Source organism: Arachis stenosperma, chromosome 6 (genome assembly GCF_014773155.1).
Source record: "Arachis stenosperma cultivar V10309 chromosome 6, arast.V10309.gnm1.PFL2, whole genome shotgun sequence".
In the NCBI taxonomy this organism is placed as follows: domain Eukaryota; kingdom Viridiplantae; phylum Streptophyta; class Magnoliopsida; order Fabales; family Fabaceae; genus Arachis; species Arachis stenosperma.
The window spans coordinates 116,373,550-116,391,348 of NC_080382.1; the positions used below are offsets into that span (position 1 = coordinate 116,373,550).

Sequence of the window (17,799 nt, forward strand, 5' to 3'; positions counted from 1 at the left end):
TCAATTTAAAAATTTTTAATTGATCTCCAATCATTAAAGTAAATGGTTTAGTTGTCTTTGTTGTTGGTCTAAGAGACTCTTATTGCTGATTTCAGTGACCTCTAATGTATCATTTGATTAATGTTTAAAGGAGTCGTTTAGGCCGATTACATAAATAGTAAGAGACTAATTAAAAATTTTTAAATTATGAATGATATTTTGTTTTTTGAACAAATGATGAAAAATAAAAAAGAGTATTTTTTTTAAATTTATTAAAAACTAAAATGTGAGATCTAAAATTTGTTGGCACAAATTTAAAAGTGTCCTCCGAAAATAGAACAACGACAGACAAATACATGTTGGTGAGATATAATATAAAATAAAAATTAATTATCGTGATTCAGTAGTGAACAACCATGTAATGATGTAATAAACAAAGTCAACCGCTTGTAGAAGCTAGGGTAAACATCATCCCGAAACTCATACACCTACCCAGAGAGTCTTATTCCGTTATTTTTCCATAACAACACAAAACAATAATTAAAAGTTGAAGAAATTCAATACCACCAGCGACGGTCTTCTCTCTAGGCGAAGATGGCCGCAACGGCAATCATGGCCGCTGTGACCATCACGGCAAGAGAGGAGACAAGAGAGTGAGAAGAAGAAGTAGGAGCGGGGGCGGGGCCGTCGGCGAGGACGTTGATGACAAGCTTCATTTGGTGGTCAGCACAATGGCCTGCAATGCCGCAGATGTACCACTTCTTTCCCGGGCTTTGAAGGGAGATCCAATCATGGCCGCTTTGGAATGTTTCCAGTGGATCAGAGGTGACACAGTCCTTGAAAGATGTTGCATTCACTTTCAGCACATTGTGGCTATTATTGTTGTATTTGAACACTACACAACACAAATAAAATTTAAAAAGTAAAAAGAACACAAATTAGTTTATTGCCTTAAACTATAAGTCCCCAGCTATATGTGAATCTCGAATCGTATAGATGTCAAAAATGCTATATGTATATAAAACAATTAATTGCTGTATATTTGTGTCTAAATTTATATATTATTTCATTTATTTTTAATATATTTTTTTAAATATATATTCTATGTAGATGATGATTAATTTTTTTGTACATATAATATAATTGTATTGATACAGCATATAGGAGTTATTATAGCATATATAATTAGTAATTTAAAGAAAATAAAATATACTAAATGTCTCAAAATTTTGTTTAAAGTTTCAAATTTTTTTTTTCAAAAAAAGTTAAATTAACGTTTGAGCGTTGATTATTTAACCAAAAGGGACAAAGTTAAAACCATTTTAAAAATATTAGAAGAAAAATATAAAAAAAAGTTTAAATATGAAGGGTAAAAATTGATTTTAGGAAAAGTATTTACTATGTTTTCCCAATATTTTTCTAAAAAAAAAAACACAGGGTTTTTTTTACAAGCTATTAAGAGATTAATTGAATAACAATCTCAATATTGATATAAATTATTGTAAACACAACAAGATGTAGTATTGTACATTTAATTGATTCACTATATTATATGTATATCAAAATTAGCTACTAAAATCAGCTAACAATATATAATATATATTGGAATAATATAAATACAAATTAAAAATAAGTTAAATCATAATATATTTATACATAAATACAATAGTAACTAATTTTAATTATTGATTTTAGTATGTAAATAATATTTTGGTTAATTAATTACTATTAAATTTGTATCTATTTAAGTACAATGTTAAAGTTCTTAAAATTCAGTAGGATAAAAACAATATAATATAACTATAAGTATCTATAAAAGCTTAATAATAACCTTTTTTTCCTCCAAAATAAAGAATAACGTAATGAAACAGAAGGGAGTGAGTTAGATAGTGTAGTTAAAATTTAAATAAATAAATTAAGGATAAAATGAGAAATTTAATAATTTGGTGATAGAATTTAATAAGGGCTAAAAATTCGTTAGAGATTAATTTAGGATATTATTCTTTTCAAAAAACGAAAAAAGAAAAAAAACATGTGAAACCTACCAAGGACATCACCAACATGGAAAACTTTATCTTGGGCCCATTTTGTGTAATTATATTCAAGTTTCCATCCGTCATTATCACCAACAAAGAAGTCAGTTGCAGTAGCAAATGATGAAAGCAAAACCATGGAAATGGCAAAGAATGCTACTCGACCAACAAAAGCAGCAGCCATATTAATTATTTGATTTGAACAAGAATAGAGTTAGTAATTACTTAATAATAACTATATATAATGTATATGTTTTTGATAGAATGAATATTTGTTATCTCACATCAATTCGCATTTCAACTTGGTCTATATATAGTAGGACTCAAATTGATTTCATCGAAATAATGCATACATAGAAAAATCGAAATAGGAATGGAAGGGATTCGGCTATAGTCGGCTTTCACTAGAACTTTATATTCTTTAATGGGAAAGAAACAAGTTGTGTTGTAATAATCATCAAGGGGAGTATAACAACGTGTGTGAATAGAATGATACTATGAACAAATTTAATTTAATTATCAATGTGCTATGTTTGACCTTATACGAAAGTGATGTGTACATAAAAAATGGTATTTTGGCTGGTCTTGCGGCCTGCGTTCTGCGTTATCACTTAATTGTTTTCCGCTGATTCCTATGCTTGCATAGTGCAAGGTTACATTTATACTCTCTATAATTAATTAAGATGATGTTAGTTTTGGTGGATAGGGCACTGATAACAATAATTAAACAAATCGAGGGTTGTGTTTAATCATAAGGTTGATTTTGGTTAAGTGAAGCACGTACGTATTTTTAGATTTATGTAATTTATTCTCTATCTGATCAATCTCTCAAGCAGCTAGTTTTGGTTGGCTATTTTCCAGTTCTTCATTACTTGATTTCTTTTGACATCAAGAACACTGATTTTGGAAGAACAACACTATGAATTTACATTTTATACTGCAAAAGGTTGTTTTATGTGCAGGTGATAAAGACAAATTGATTTGAAACTATTCCCTCCAAAGGTGGAGGTGATGGTTTGGTTTGCTATTATTATCAAGCTAAATATGAAGATGAGGCTGGTGAGTTTAACATGCTGAACTTAAATGAAGCAACATGTAACTTATTTGAGGAAGTAGGCGATGCTAATGGAAGAGATTAGATGGGTTAGGCCAAAGGATTTTAAAATTTTTCTTTTTTGGTTTGCTACTTAAACTCTTTGAAATGAAACAAAGAGTTCCAACAGGAGCAAGCACGGGATCATTAGAGTGAATGGAAAAATTTGAGACCGACTATTAGAAGAACCAAATGAATAACTCGTACGAATCATCTTGAAGTTCTCATGTGGTTAATTAGTGTATTCATTTTGATGGTTTTGTAAGTTTTCCTATGTGTTTATCATAAAAAAAAATTGTGTTTAATTCTTATGTTTCTCTTTAAAAATTGTCTATTTACTTTTAAAAAAATTATGTTTATTAAGAAATTTATGTATTTATTTTTTTTAATTTGTGTTTACTTTAAAAAAAAATTGTTTATTTTTACAATATTGACCAAAGAAAAGAAAGAAGAACAAATCATGACAGTAGCAACAAACTATGTAAATAGACAGTACAATCTTATTTCAAGACAAATTTTATTAATACGATTAATATTAATCGTGAAGTTAATTGAATAGAGATTGGATGGAGATGAATTCTTTGATTGGCAAAGGTGGTATTTACAAAAGAACTACTCCAAAAATTATGATTTGAATTTTTAAAATGAGTAATTTTTTTTGTCTCTGTTTTTTTTTTTAATTTAGACAATTTGCATCTTAATAATTAGAAAATGATAATACGTCTTTTATCTTTCATTTTCATTAGACGCATGAGTCTTTATCTTTTTTTTATTAGACATGTGAGTTCTTCTGTAAGAATTTTTGATAAAAAATGACAAAAAATACTTACGTGTGATGTAATTTGTATGATCTAATCTTTATCAATTTTACGTGAATGATAACCATTCGATTAGGACTATTTAGCTCCTAAATAATCATCAAAATGATGTCCCAATCAAATGGTTATCATTCCTTTGCAGTATTATTTCGATGACTGTATAGGCAATAAACAGTCTCAATCAAATGGTTATCATCCATGTAGGACAGGTGAATGCCAAACCATACAAGCTACCGTCATACGTAAGCATTTTCTATCACTTTTTACCGAAAATTCTCATAGAAGGGCTCATGCGTCTAACAAAAAGGAATGATAAGGGGCAAATTGTCATTTTTCAATCGTTAAGGTGTGAGTTGTCTAAATTAAAAAAAGGAGAAGACACTACAAGAAAAATGCTGAATACCGTCAGATTTAGCGTCGAGGTTAGCGGTGGCTTTATCGGCAGATTTTGTAACAAATTCATCACAAAAAAAACTTATCGTCGGATTCGATTTTTCGACGATAAATTCGCCAGTAACAAATGGAGGAAAAGACAAAATAATTGGCGCCATTATTACCGTCGGATTTAGGGTCGATTTTTTCCTACAGTAAACATAATTAGTTGAACACAACGTTTTATCCACTCGCATCTGTCGGTAAGTCCGACGGTAATGTTGCCCTAAACTTGAATCGGGAACAGGTGTGGATTTTAGGAATATCCACAACTGAACCGGCAAGTGCACTGAGTCGTCTAAGTAATACCTCAGGTAAGTGAGAGTCGATCCCACGAAAACTGAGGAATTGAACAACAATGGTCAACTGATTGGCTTAGTCAGGTGTAACACCCTCACTATCAGAATGTCACGCTTTCGACTGCGCTACTCTGATAGCAAGAAGTATTACGACGACTTCATATACTTAATAATAAAATAGGAGCCTTTGACTCGAAATCGTGAATCCCTATTCTGTTTATAAACCGAAAAAAGAATAATTTTTAAATAAAACAAAACAAGCATATACATGTACAAAACTTCTTACTCAAGTAACTTATATATATTATATACATACAAATCATACAACTCATATCCCTCTTACATAATATAATATTGATGGCGAGGGGTAAATAAATAAAAACTAAACATCATTATCGACTAAGCAAAACGCAATACAACCCTTCGTGAGCTTTTTCATCCGTCTCCTGAAAAGATAAAGCTGTAGCGGGGTGAGAACCTAACCACACGGTCTCACCATAGAATTTCAGAATTGTCATAATAAGATATTTAAAGAGAAATCTATTTTTAAGCTCAGTGATTATTGTTCGTCATTTGAATCTTTTAAAAACCAATAATTAGTTATCCAAAAACCCTTTTCGAAAATCAATACTTAAATATCCAGAAATCCAAAATCTTTCTTTTCTTATAAGAAAATCTTAATCATAAACCAACCACGCAATCAATTAACACAATCATCATTTCAACACCAAAGCTCATTCTCAAAAATAGCACATCAGGACAAAGACAGGTAAAACAGACAAGAAAAGCACAGGTTTAGGTAGCAGTTATAGTGAATAGTTCAGGTAGCAGTTAATAACAGTTTAACAATTAGGCAATCCAAAACAAATTCAAACCCAAGCAAAGCATACAGATGCATATGATGCATGCCTGTCCTATGGCTAATGAGCTCATCTGTCGATTATACAGCCAACCCGACAAGTCCAGTTTGCTAAACCCTTGAACTGTCCCCCGATGCACGTCCCCATGGTGAGTCTATGTGTAACACCCTACCATACAGAGCCTTATGCTTAAGTCATAATTCAGAGATGGCAAGGTATTACGACCTCTAAAAATAAAAATTTAGTACGTATAGTAGTATGAATGATTAATTATAACTAGGAGCCTTTGTAGAAAAAGGGGTAAACAAAAAAAAAAAACCGCAACTCAAAAGCGCAACACTCCGATCGATAACGTAACGAACAAGGATAAACCAACGCGAGATTATATATATACAAAAGAGTGTCAAAAACAGGAATATCAAGGGTCAAAATCCGGCTGCGAAGATAACCGGTCCGAGCATAACAACATATACATATGATAAAATAAGGAAAACCCCAAGGAAACCCAAAGGGACACAAATACATAAAACCTATTCTCCAAAATCTCCCATAAGAGGAGTCATCACAGTCTGTATTATTTAATGGAGATCAAAGTATCTAAGAAAAACATATAAACCAAAACATAGCCCCGAGAACAAAGGATCTTCGCAATATAGAAGTCTCCAGCATGCATCAGCGGGACACCTCACGTCCTGCATCTGAAAACCACAAAATCCGCATGGGTGAGAACCAGAGGTCCCCAGCATGGTAACAGCTTCCACATATATAATACATAATAATAGAGGAAAGCCAAAGGCAATCCTATAACTCCCTCCAGATAATATCAAAGCTTATAAACAAGCTAAACCATATCAGGGTATCTGACTAAAGATTCTTCAGTCTAACTAGTACTTCCCTTTCCAATTCCTTCAAACCTCCCAACCACCAGCAGGAGTATATTATAGCAAACACAGATATATCAAACAAAGAATATACAAATAGTAGCAGATAAGACATTTAGACAATTAGCAAGTAATATGCAGTCAAATAGGCAATCTCAAACAATTCACATAGTATGCATATGATGAATGCCTGTCCCTAGTGGCTGATGATATCATCTTGTCGGTTATAGAGCCAACCCGACAAGTCCTGGTCGCTAACCATTGGACTGTCCCTCTGTCGTGCATCCCCAAACTCGAGTTATACTCGTTATAAACTTGATCATAAACATGATCCATATCCATCACCCTCACTGGTGAATATTTACGGGGGTTCGAGCTCATCCGGGCCTTTCACAGTGCCCGGCCACACTTACGACATAGGGTTAACAGAGTCTCAAGCCTCAACCTGGAGCACGTGGTGGCTAGCCACTGCTACTACCCAGGGAAACTCGTATCTCTGATAGTGGAAGTGCAAATCACAATTATCAATAATTCAGCATCAACATGCATGAATTCTCATCCATGGATCAACATCCATATCAGCCATTCCGGCTCACGGTTCAATCCAGAACCAGCCAATATTCATAGCATACACAGCTATTCCGGCTCACGGTTAAATCCATAACCAGCCAATTCATTAACAATTACAGCCTTTCGGCCCATGGCATAACAAGCACTTCCACCACCATCCTCCGCATCTCACATAATCATCTTGATCCTCATTGATCATACATTTTTCCCTTGCTTCACTCGCAAGTTATCACATTCACTAGCCCCTTTCTAATAGCTAGGCATATTATGATGATTTAAGACATAAATGGTGAGATCGGAGGCTTAGAAGTATGAGATTTGGCTTTTAAAACTCAAAAATCAACTTTGGGATGAAAACAGGGCCACGCGTACGCGCACTCCACGCGCACGCGTGGATGGCCTCGAAAACTCATCGACGCGCAAGCGTCATGCACGCTAACGCGTGGATTCAAAACTTGCCAATCGACGCGCACGCGTCAACCACGCGTACGCGTGGGTGCTCTCATGCCCCAGGCACAACACAGGCACAGTTCTGGCATAACTCTCGGGAAAATGACTGGGCATTGGGTGCAGCACAATCGGCGCGCCCGCGCACATCACGCATACTAGGGGTGCACATGGCCCGACCCGGCCCGAAGACCCGGCCGGTCCCGAACACTTTAGGGGCTAATTTGGTGTGATTTCACCGGATTTAGGGTCGGGTAAGGGTCTCAAAAATAGACCCGGTCATTATTTTGGGTCGGGTCCGGGCCATAGCTCGGGTCACCCGAACTCGGCCCGGTGGCCCGGTCATCATACACAATTAATATTTTGTGTTATTAGTGATGGATTATGGCTATTCTTATGTGGAATTTAAGTATTGTAAACCTTAATATTTTGTGTTATTAGTCATTATAAGACTATAAGTTAATGTTTTATGTTTAGAATGCATAACATTATGTTATTTGTATTGATTTAAATATTTGGTGTTATTAGACAATATTAGTATTGATTGTGGTTATACTTTAATTTTGAAGAAGGATTGATTCTTGTGTTATTATGTGAATGTTGTGATGTTATGGAATAATTATTTTCCAAAATTTAGAGGTTTAAGAGATGTAGAATCCAACTTTTGGTGATGTCGTGATAAAGTTGATCAAGACCCGGGCTTCACCCGGTCTAGACCCGGCTTTAGTATGGCCCGAAAGTAACACAATTTCATCGGGTCTAGGGTCGGGTAAGGGTCTCATAAATAGACCCGGTCATTATTTAGGGTCGGGTTCGGGTCAACGCGAACCCGGCTTCACCCGGCCCCATGTGCACCCTTAACGCATACGCGTGGATGGCACTTCTCGGAAGATCGGCGCGCACGCGCCAGGTGCGCCCACGCGCAAGGGGTCATTCTGCTAAAAATTTTCTAAGTTAAAAGCTGCAGAATTCACAGATTTAAACCCCAATCTTCCAACGGACATAACTTCCTCATTTTAAATCGTTTTTCACCCGTTCTTCGAACGGAATGGACATCCCGGATCCAATTTCATTTCTAAATAGATTTGGTACAAAACGGAGATCCGTAGTCCAAGTTATGTCCCGTCAAAGTATGCCCAAAAACCATATTTTCATACAAAACCACAATATGCCATTTTCAAAACAAGCCATTTTCAACTCCTTTCAAAGTCAATCAAAACATGCCAATTTCATCCCTTTTCTTTGAAAACAATCAAAATGTATCAAACTCAACATCAAGCCTCCTCAACTCACACATTGACACATTACCACAATTTACCAAAATCACTATCTCATCATTTTGGCCCACTTCACCCAAGTGGCTCAAACTCAAACATATTGACATATCATATACTATTCCTCATGCCAATTTTCAACAACACCAATTCCAATAAACCATTATTGTACACAATCAACATCATACTCACCTTCAACATGGTCCAACCCACAATTCAACCATAACCAATCATCAAGCATATATCACAACATGCATATTTCTCATACATCATACCACCAAGGCATCAATAATCATCATCACATATATGACCACATCATATATCTCAATCATTCAACAACATCGACCATTCAATGCCTATCTTAGGGCCTCTAGCCTAAGTATTTCCTACCACATTACATATTAGATACGGGAAACCGAAACCATACCTTAGCCGAATTTCCCAAGCTCCACCGGAGCCCTTCCAAACCACTTATCCACAAGCTCTCAAGGCCTCAACACCTCCAAGAACAGATTTTTCACCACCAAACCCTTTCCAAGCTTTTCAAAGTCACCAATCAAGCTCCAATATCCACACATACACAACCTAAGCCACAACCATCATACCCATACACAACATCTCAAAACCCAAACATCATAAAACAACAAAATACACTAGGGTTGAGAATCTTACCACCTCCAAGGTCCAAGGAGACAAGATTAACCTTCTCCTTCAAGAGAGTTGGGTCCTATAACATCAAAGAACCCAAAATCTCAACATTTAACCCATGAAACTCGAAAATAAGTGCTGAGATTTCGAACAACAACACGTGGCTTACCTCAAGATTGGTTGTATGGGTTTTGTAGAGCTCTCCGCGGTGAATGCGTGGCCGCAAACGGAGCGGCAATCGGAGCTCTAGATCAAAAGTTATGGTGGTTTGAAGATCAAGTGAGAGAAAGAACTTGAGAGAGAGTTCTCCCCTCCATGGCCTCCATTTCAGCGTTTTTTGAGTGATAAGTGAGGAGAGAGAGTGCTGAAAACTAGGGTTTTGGTTTAGTTATGTTGGGCCAAGGGCCCACTTTGGGTCCGGTTGGCCCGGTTTGGCCCGTTCGGTCCAATCTTGGTCCGAATTCTACAAAATTGGTACCAAAATTCTCGTCTCAATCTCCTCTATCACATTTAGCCATAAAAATCACATTTTAGGCTTTCTAGAATAAATTCTCATTTATGGGTTAATTAGCCGTTAATTAACCGGGTTTTACATTCTACCCACCTAATTGGGAATTTTGCCCACAAAATTCAAATGCAATTACCTGAGAATAAATGCGGATAATCCGTTCGCATCTCCGACTCAAGTTCCCAAGTGTGTTCCTCAACACCGCCTCGACTCCATGCCACTTTGACTAGTGAAACATCTTTTCCACGCAACCGTTTAATACTAGTATCATCAATTCTGACTGGAGCCACTGGAAGCGTCAAATCTTCCCTTAATTGAACCGACTCAGGTTCTAACACATGGCTAGCATCAGGAGTGTACTTCCGAAGCTGCGACACGTGAAACACGTCGTGCAGGTTCGAAAGATGAGGTGGTAGAGCCATCCGATACGCCACCGGTCCAATCCTCTCCAGGATTTGAAATGGACCAATGTATCGAGGATTCAACTTCTTTGCCTTAATCGCCCTACCTACTCCCGTGGTCGGAGTAACCTTAAGGAAAACATGGTCTCCTTCCTCAAATTCTAAGGGCTTTCGCCTCTGATCGGCGTAACTCTTTTGACGACTCTGCGCCGTGAGCATCCTATCTCGGATTTTCTTGACTTGTTCGGTGGTCTCAGCTATCATTTCCGGTCCCAACGAGCTTTTCTCTCCAGCTTCATGCCAACATAGCGGAGATTGACATTTCCTCCCATACAAGGCCTCGTACGGAGCCATTCCGATGCTCGCATGATAACTATTATTGTATGCAAACTCCACCAATGGCATATACCGATCCCAACTCGCTGGTTGGTCCAAAACGCAAGCTCTCAACATATCCTCTAGTGTTTGGATCGTCCTCTCAGATTGACCATCTGTCTGAGGATGGTAAGCCGTGCTCAAGCTTAATCGGGTTCCAAAGGCCTTCTGAATTGCACCCCAAAACCTTGAAGTGAAACGAGGATCTCTATCAGAGATCATAGTAGCAGGTACACCATGAAGTCTCACAATCTCCTTTATGTATAACCGTGCTAGCTCCTCAAGGGTGTAAGTCATCCGAATGGGCAAAAAGTGAGCTGACTTCGTCAGTCGGTCCACAATCACCCAGATAGCATCAAAACCAGCCCTAGTCCTTGGCAATCCCGACACAAAGTCCATTGCAATACTTTCCCACTTCCATTGTGGAATCTCCAAAGGTTGCAACATCCCGGAAGGTCTTTGATGTTCAATCTTTACCTTTTGACAAGTTAAGCACTTTGAAACATATTCCGCCACATCATTCTTCATACCCGGCCACCAAAACATTGCCTTTAAATCATGATACATCTTAGTACTTCCCGGGTGAATGGAGAATCCGCTTTTGTGTGCCTCCTTTAAAATATCTTGCCTCAAAGTGCCCACATCCGGCACAATGATCCTACCCTTGAATCTCCATAACCCATCTTTTTCTTCCGACACTCTCCATTGTTTTCCTTGCTCAATAGCCGATAACACCGTCCATAACGCTTCATCATTTTGATGAGCCTTTAGGAGTTCGGACTTAAAGTCACTTGAGATTTCTAATCGGCTCAAACACAAGGTTCCGGATACTTCTTGAGTACCAATTTTCAGACTCTCGAATCCCTTGAGCAACTTCTCCTCTTGAAGCATCATCCAAGCCGCATATAACGACTTCCGACTTAACGCATCTGCCACTACGTTCGCTTTTCCCGGATGGTAATTCAACTCAAAGTCGTAGTCCTTCAACAATTCCATCCACCTCCTCTGCCTCATATTGAGCTCTTTCTGATCAAAGAGATACTTCAAGCTCTTATGATCAGAGAAAACTTGGAACTTAACCCCATAGAGATAATGCCTCCACACCTTCAAGGCAAACACAACCGCAGCGAGTTCCAAATCGTGCGTAGGGTAACTAACTTCATGAGGTCTCAACTGTCGTGAGGCATACGCCACCACATTACGATGCTGCATCAGCACGCACCCTAAACCCTTCAATGAGGCATCACAATACACCTCAAAAGGCTCGTTCGGCTCAGGTAACACTAACACAGGTGCAGTTGTCAACTTTTTCTTCAATGCTTGAAAGCTCCCCTCGCACTCAGGAGTCCAAACAAACGGAGTGTCTTTGCGGGTTAACTTTGTCATTGGTAACGCTATCTGTGAAAAGCCCTTGATAAACCTTCGGTAATAGCCAGCTAGACCCAGAAAACTCCTTATCTCTGTTATGGTGGTTGGTTGTTTCCAGTCCATCACCGCCTCCACCTTAGTTGGATCTACTGCTATTCCCTTCTTACTCACCACATGGCCCAAAAACTTCACCTCACTCTTCCAAAACTCACACTTAGACAGTTTTGCATAAAGTTTCTTCTCCTTTAGAATCTGCAATACGGTCCTCAAGTGTTCCGCATGCTCTTCTTCAGTCTTGGAATAAATTAGTATGTCATCAATGAAGACAACAACGAATTTATCCAGAAACGGACGGAAGACTCTATTCATGTAATCCATGAATACCGCAGGAGCGTTCGTCAACCCAAAAGACATCACAGTGTACTCGTAGTGACCATAACGAGTCCTGAAAGCGGTCTTAGGGATATCCTCGCCCCTCACCCTTATCTGGTGATAACCGGATCGCAAGTCAATCTTAGAGAAAACTCCAGCTCCTTGTAACTGATCCATGAGATCATCAATTCTCGGCAATGGGTACTTATTCTTTATTGTAACCTTGTTCAACTGCCTGTAATCCACACAGAGCCGCATACTCCCATCTTTCTTCTTCACCAATAACACTGGAGCACCCCATGAAGAAACACTTGGTCGTATAAAATTCTTTCCCAACAAATCCTCTAACTGAGACTTTAGCTCGTTCATCTCTAACGGTGACATCCTATAAGGAGCACTTGAGATTGGTCCCGCCCCGGGCACCAACTCAATAGCAAACTCAACCTCTCGGTTAGGTGGAAACTCATCAATATCATCGGGAAACACTTCCGGAAACTCACACACAACCAGAATCTGTTCCAACCTTTGATCATCTCCCGAAACACCCGCGGTTAGCAACATGATACCCTGACATTCGAATTCCAGAACAGTTCACCATCATCGAGTTCAAGTAATAATTATTCACCACGACCGGCCCTTCTGTATCTTCCGGCATAAAATACACCGACTTTGTAGAACAATCAAGCAGGACATGGTTCTTAGATAACCAATCCAATCCCAAGATAAGATCAAGACCGACCATCGGTAAACAGACCAAATTATGAACAAAATCACGCTGCTTGAACCTAAAGGAAACTTCCGGACATCCTAGCCTAGTTACCATGGCTTCATGGGTAGCATTGTACACCCTTAGATTATAACCTAAAGTTACAATCTTCAACCCTAACTCATGAGCTTTCTCAAATGCAATGAATGAATGTAATGCTCCCGAATCAAATAAAGCATTTAAAGTTTGAACAGCTATTTCACAGTTACCTCGAATGAGTGTCTCAGATCCCTCAGCTCCTACAGCTGAAGTGGTGAACACCCGACCAGTCTGTTGTGCTTTCTGGTGCACGAAATTGCAATAACACTTTTGCAATCCCGCACAACTAACCAGCAAGTGCACTGGGTCGTCCAAGTAATACCTTGCGTGAGCAAGGGTCGATCCCACGGAGATTGTCGGCTTGAAGCAAGCTATGGTTATCTTGTAAATCTTAGTCAGGATAGCAGAAATTATCAGGATTGTTTGTGAAAAGCAAAAGAACATGAAATGGTTACTTGTTTTGCAGTAATGGAGAATAGGTTGAGGTTTGGAGATGCTCCATCTTCTGAATCTCTGCTTTCCTACTGTCTTCTTCTTCAGTCACGCAAGTCTCCTTCCATGGCAAGCTGTGTGTAGGGTTTCACCATTGTCAGTGGCTACCTCCCATCCTCTCATTGGAACGATTCCTAATGCCCTGTCACGGCACGGCATTCCATTTGTCGGTTCTCAATCAGACCGGAGTAGAATCCAGTGATTCTTTTGGCGTCTGTCACTAACGCCCCGCCTTAAGGAGATTGAAGCACGTCACAGTCATTCAGTCATTGAATCCTACTCAGAATACCACAGACAAGGTTTAGACCTTCCGGATTCTCTTGAATGCTGCCATCAGTCTAGCTTATACCACGAAGATTCCGATTAAAGAATCCAAGAGATAACTACTTAATCTAAGGTAGAACGGAGGTGGTTGTCAGTCACACGTTCATGGTTGAGAATGATGATGATTGTCACGGATCATCACATTCATCCGGATTAAGAACAAGTATTATCTTAGAATGGAAGCAAGCATGATTGAATGAGAAACAGTAGTAATTGCATTAATCCATCATGACACAGCAGAGCTCCTCACCCCCAACCATGGGGTTTAGAGACTCATGCTGTGGAAGAAAAGGTGTACAATGTCATAAGGTCGCATTCCGTCCTGATTACAAAGTCAAAAGGTCCTATAAGTAGTAAACTAGTATCCTAAGGTTTACAGAAATGAGTAAATGACAGAAAAATCCACTTCCGGGCCCACTTGGTGTGTGCTTGGGCTGAGCATTGAAGCTTTTATGTGTAGAGACGTTTTCTGGAGTTAAACGCCAGTTCTCATGCCAGTTTGGGCGTTTAACTCCAAGTTTTATGCCAGTTCCGGCGTTTAACGCTGGAATTTCTGAGGCCGGTTTGCTACGCAGGTTTGGGCCATCAAATCTTGGGCAAAGTATGGACTATTATATATTGCTGGAAAGCCCTGGATGTCTATTTTCCAAAGCCGTTGAGAGCGCGCCAATTGGGCTTCTGTAGCTCCAGAAAATCCGCTTCGAGTGCAGGGAGGTCAGAATCCAACAGCATCTGCAGTCCTTTTCAGTCTCTGAATCAGATTTTTGCTCAGAACCTTCAATTTCAGTCAGAAAATACCTGAAATCACAGAAAAACACACAAACTCATAGTAAAGTCCAGAAAAGTGAATTTTAATTAAAAACTAATAAAAATATACTAAAAACTAACTAAAAGATACTAAAAACATACTAAAAACAATGCCAAAAAGTGTACAAATTATCCGCTCATCACAACACCAAACTTAAATTGTTGCTTGTCCCCAAGCAACTGAAAATCAAAATAGGATAAAAGAAGAGAATATACTATAGATTCCAAAATATCAAAGAAACATAGTTCCAATTAGATGAGCGGGACTAGTAGCTTTTTGCCTCCGAACAGTTTTGGCATCTCACTCTATCCTTTGAAGTTCAGAATGATTGGCATCTATGAGAACTCAGAACTCAGATAATGTTATTGATTCTCCTAGTTAAGTATAATGATTCTTGAACATAGCTAATATATGAGTCTTGGCTGTGGCCCAAAGCACTCTGTCTTCCAGTATTATCACCGGATACACACATGCCACAGACACATAATTGGGTGAACCTTTTCAGATTGTGACTCAGCTTTGCTAAAGTCCCCAATTAGAGGTGTCCAGGGTTCTTAAGCACACTCTTGTTGCCTTGGATCACAACTCTATTTCTTTTCTTTTTCTTTTTCTTTTCTCTTTTTTTTTCGAAATTTTTTTTTGTATTCACTGCTTTTTCTTGCTTCAAGAATCAATTTGATGATTTTTCAGATCCTCAATAACAGTTCTCTTTCTCCTCATTCTTTCAAGAGCCAACAAATTTAACATTCTTAAAAACAACAAGTTCAAGAGACATATGCACTATTCAAGCATTCATTCAGAAAACAAAAAGTATTGTCACCACATCAAACTAATTCAACTAGTTTCAGAGATAAATTTTGAAACCCTGTACTTCTTGTTCTTTTGTGATTAAAGCATTTTTCTTTTAAGAGAGGTGATGGATTCATAGGACATTCATAACTTTAAGGCATAACTTTAATTTTATTAATTATGAATTAAAAACAAGACTCAAAAATAGATATAGAATGAGACTAGAAAAACGAAAAATAAAAATAAAGGAAAAAAAAAACGAAAAACAGAGGCTCCTAATGATAGAGGTTTTCACAGAGTTAGGACTCAACAACCTTGATTTTGAGAAGTGGATGCTCCCTCAGCTTGAGAGGAGAGCTTTTGGCGTTTCAACTCTTGGAGTTCACGCCCCTGCTTCTCTTGTTCCTTCAGCAATTTGCAGAGCATGCAGTTCTGATTCTGCTGTTCTTCCTTCAGTTGCTCCATAGTCTCTTGCAGCTTGTTAATAGATGCTTCTAGGCTGGACCAGTAGTCAATTCTTGGGAATTCAGGGAGGAATTCCTGCGCCCTCCTCTTGATGGAGTTGTCTTGCACTTGTCCTTCCATTGACTTCTTGGTGATTGGGTGTTCAATGGGTATGAACTTATCTACTCCCATCTTCACCCCAGCCTCTTTACAGAGCAAGGAAATCAAGCTTGGGTAAGCCAGTTTGGCCTCAGTGGAATTCTTATTTGCAATGGTGTAGATCTCACAAGCAATCACATGATGAACCTCCACTTCTTTTCCAAGCATAATGCAGTGAATCATCACTGCTCTCTTGATGGTGACCTCAGAACGGTTGCTAGTGGGCAATATGGAACGCCCAATAAAGTCTAGCCAACCTCTTGCAATTGGCTTGAGGTCTCCCCTCTTGAGTTGGTTTGGGACACCCTTTGAATTGGTTATCCACTTAGTCCCAGGGAGGCAGATGTCCTCTAGAACTTGATCCAACCCTTTATCTACTCTCACCATCCTCCTATTGAAGGAATCAGGATCATCTTGTAGTTGAGGTAGTTTGAAGATTTCTCTTATTTTGTCCAGATGGAAGTACATAACTTTCCCTCTGACCATGGTTCTGTGGGTATGGTAAGCGGTTCCAGTCATTCTTTGCTTATCTGTTAGCCACAGATTTGAGTAGAATTCCTGAACCATGTTCCTTCCAACCTTTATCTCAGGATTGGTCAGAACTTCCCAACCTCTGTTTCGAATTTGCTCTTGGATCTCCGGATATTCATCTTCTTTCAGATCAAATTTAACTTCCGGGATCACTGACCTCAGACCCATTATTTTGTGATAATGGTCTTCATGTTCTTTGGTTAAGAACTTCTCTTCATTCCAAAGATTCTTTGGATTAGTCTCTTTCTTTCCTCTTGAGTTGGTTTGTTTTCCCTTGGGAGCCATGATCTTGATAGATCTTAGCTTAGTGATCACGGAAAAGCACACAAAACTTAGAGGTTTTGCTTGTCCTCAAGCAAAAAGAAAAGAAAGAAGAGAAGAGAGAGAGAGAGAGAGAGGAAATTCGAATGGTGTGAGGAAGGAAGGGTGAGGAACGTTCATTTATAGAGTGGGGGGAGGAGAATTTCGAAAACAAAAGAGAGATTTGAAAGGAAATTTGAAAAGATTTTGAAAAAAATTTGAGAAAAGGGTGAGTTTTTGAAGAAGATTTGAGATTATTTTGAAATAGATTTGAGGAATGGTTTTGATTTGTGAAGATTTGAAAGTGAATGATGAAAGGTTGAAGTGCATTTATGTAGAAGATTATGGGTAAAAAGAGGAAAGTTTGAAAAAATTTGAGTTGAAAACAAAAATGTGGTCCCCCCACCTTTCTGGCGTTAAACGCCCAGAATGGCACCCATTCTGGCGTTTAACGCCCACTTGGCACCCTTTTTGGGCGTTTAACGCCCAGCCAGGTACCCTGGCTGGCGTTAAACGCCAGAAAACCTTCCTCACTGGGCGTTTTTCTGAACGCCCAGTGATGCTGCACACCTGGCGTTAAACGCCCAGAATGGTACCCATTCTGGCGTTTAACGCCCAAAATGGTACCATTACTGGCATTAAACGCCCAGAATGGTACCCATTCTGGCGTTTAACGCCCAAAATGCACCTTACTGGCGTTTTTTCGCCAGTAAGCTCATTTTCTCTGCTTTTTGAGCTGAATCCTTCTGTAACTCTGTGAATTCCTTCATTTTTTGATATTTGCCTCTG

General features: G+C 38.6%; 2 protein-coding genes across 2 annotated transcripts; both read right to left on the reverse strand.

Moving 5' to 3' along the window:
• Positions 1–292: 292 nt before the first annotated feature.
• On the reverse strand, positions 293–2,294 carry LOC130936694 (blue copper protein 1a-like). Its single transcript, XM_057866825.1, has 2 exons — positions 2,025–2,294; positions 293–874 (listed from the first exon to the last, which is right to left on the reverse strand). The coding sequence occupies exons 1-2, from the start codon at positions 2,194–2,196 to the stop codon at positions 564–566; spliced, it is 483 nt and encodes a 160-aa protein (XP_057722808.1). The 5' UTR covers positions 2,197–2,294; the 3' UTR covers positions 293–563.
• Positions 2,295–9,988: 7,694 nt separating this feature from the next.
• Positions 9,989–10,393, reverse strand: LOC130935118 (uncharacterized; the record flags this gene model as incomplete). The annotated part of the gene is made up of 1 exon (XM_057864693.1): positions 9,989–10,393. A coding segment is annotated over one exon (405 nt), but the record flags the coding sequence as incomplete, so codon positions are not given.
• Positions 10,394–17,799: the final 7,406 nt, after the last annotated feature.

Excerpts from the sequence above, each read along its gene's own strand:
- LOC130936694 (XM_057866825.1), bottom strand. The coding sequence starts at position 2,196 with ATGGCTGCTGCTTTTGTTGGTCGAGTAGCATTCTTTGCCATTTCCATG. Across the intron at positions 875-2,024 it reads CCATGTTGGTGATGTCCTTG|TGTTCAAATACAACAATAAT; the intron begins GTAGGTTTCACA and ends TGTGTTGTGTAG.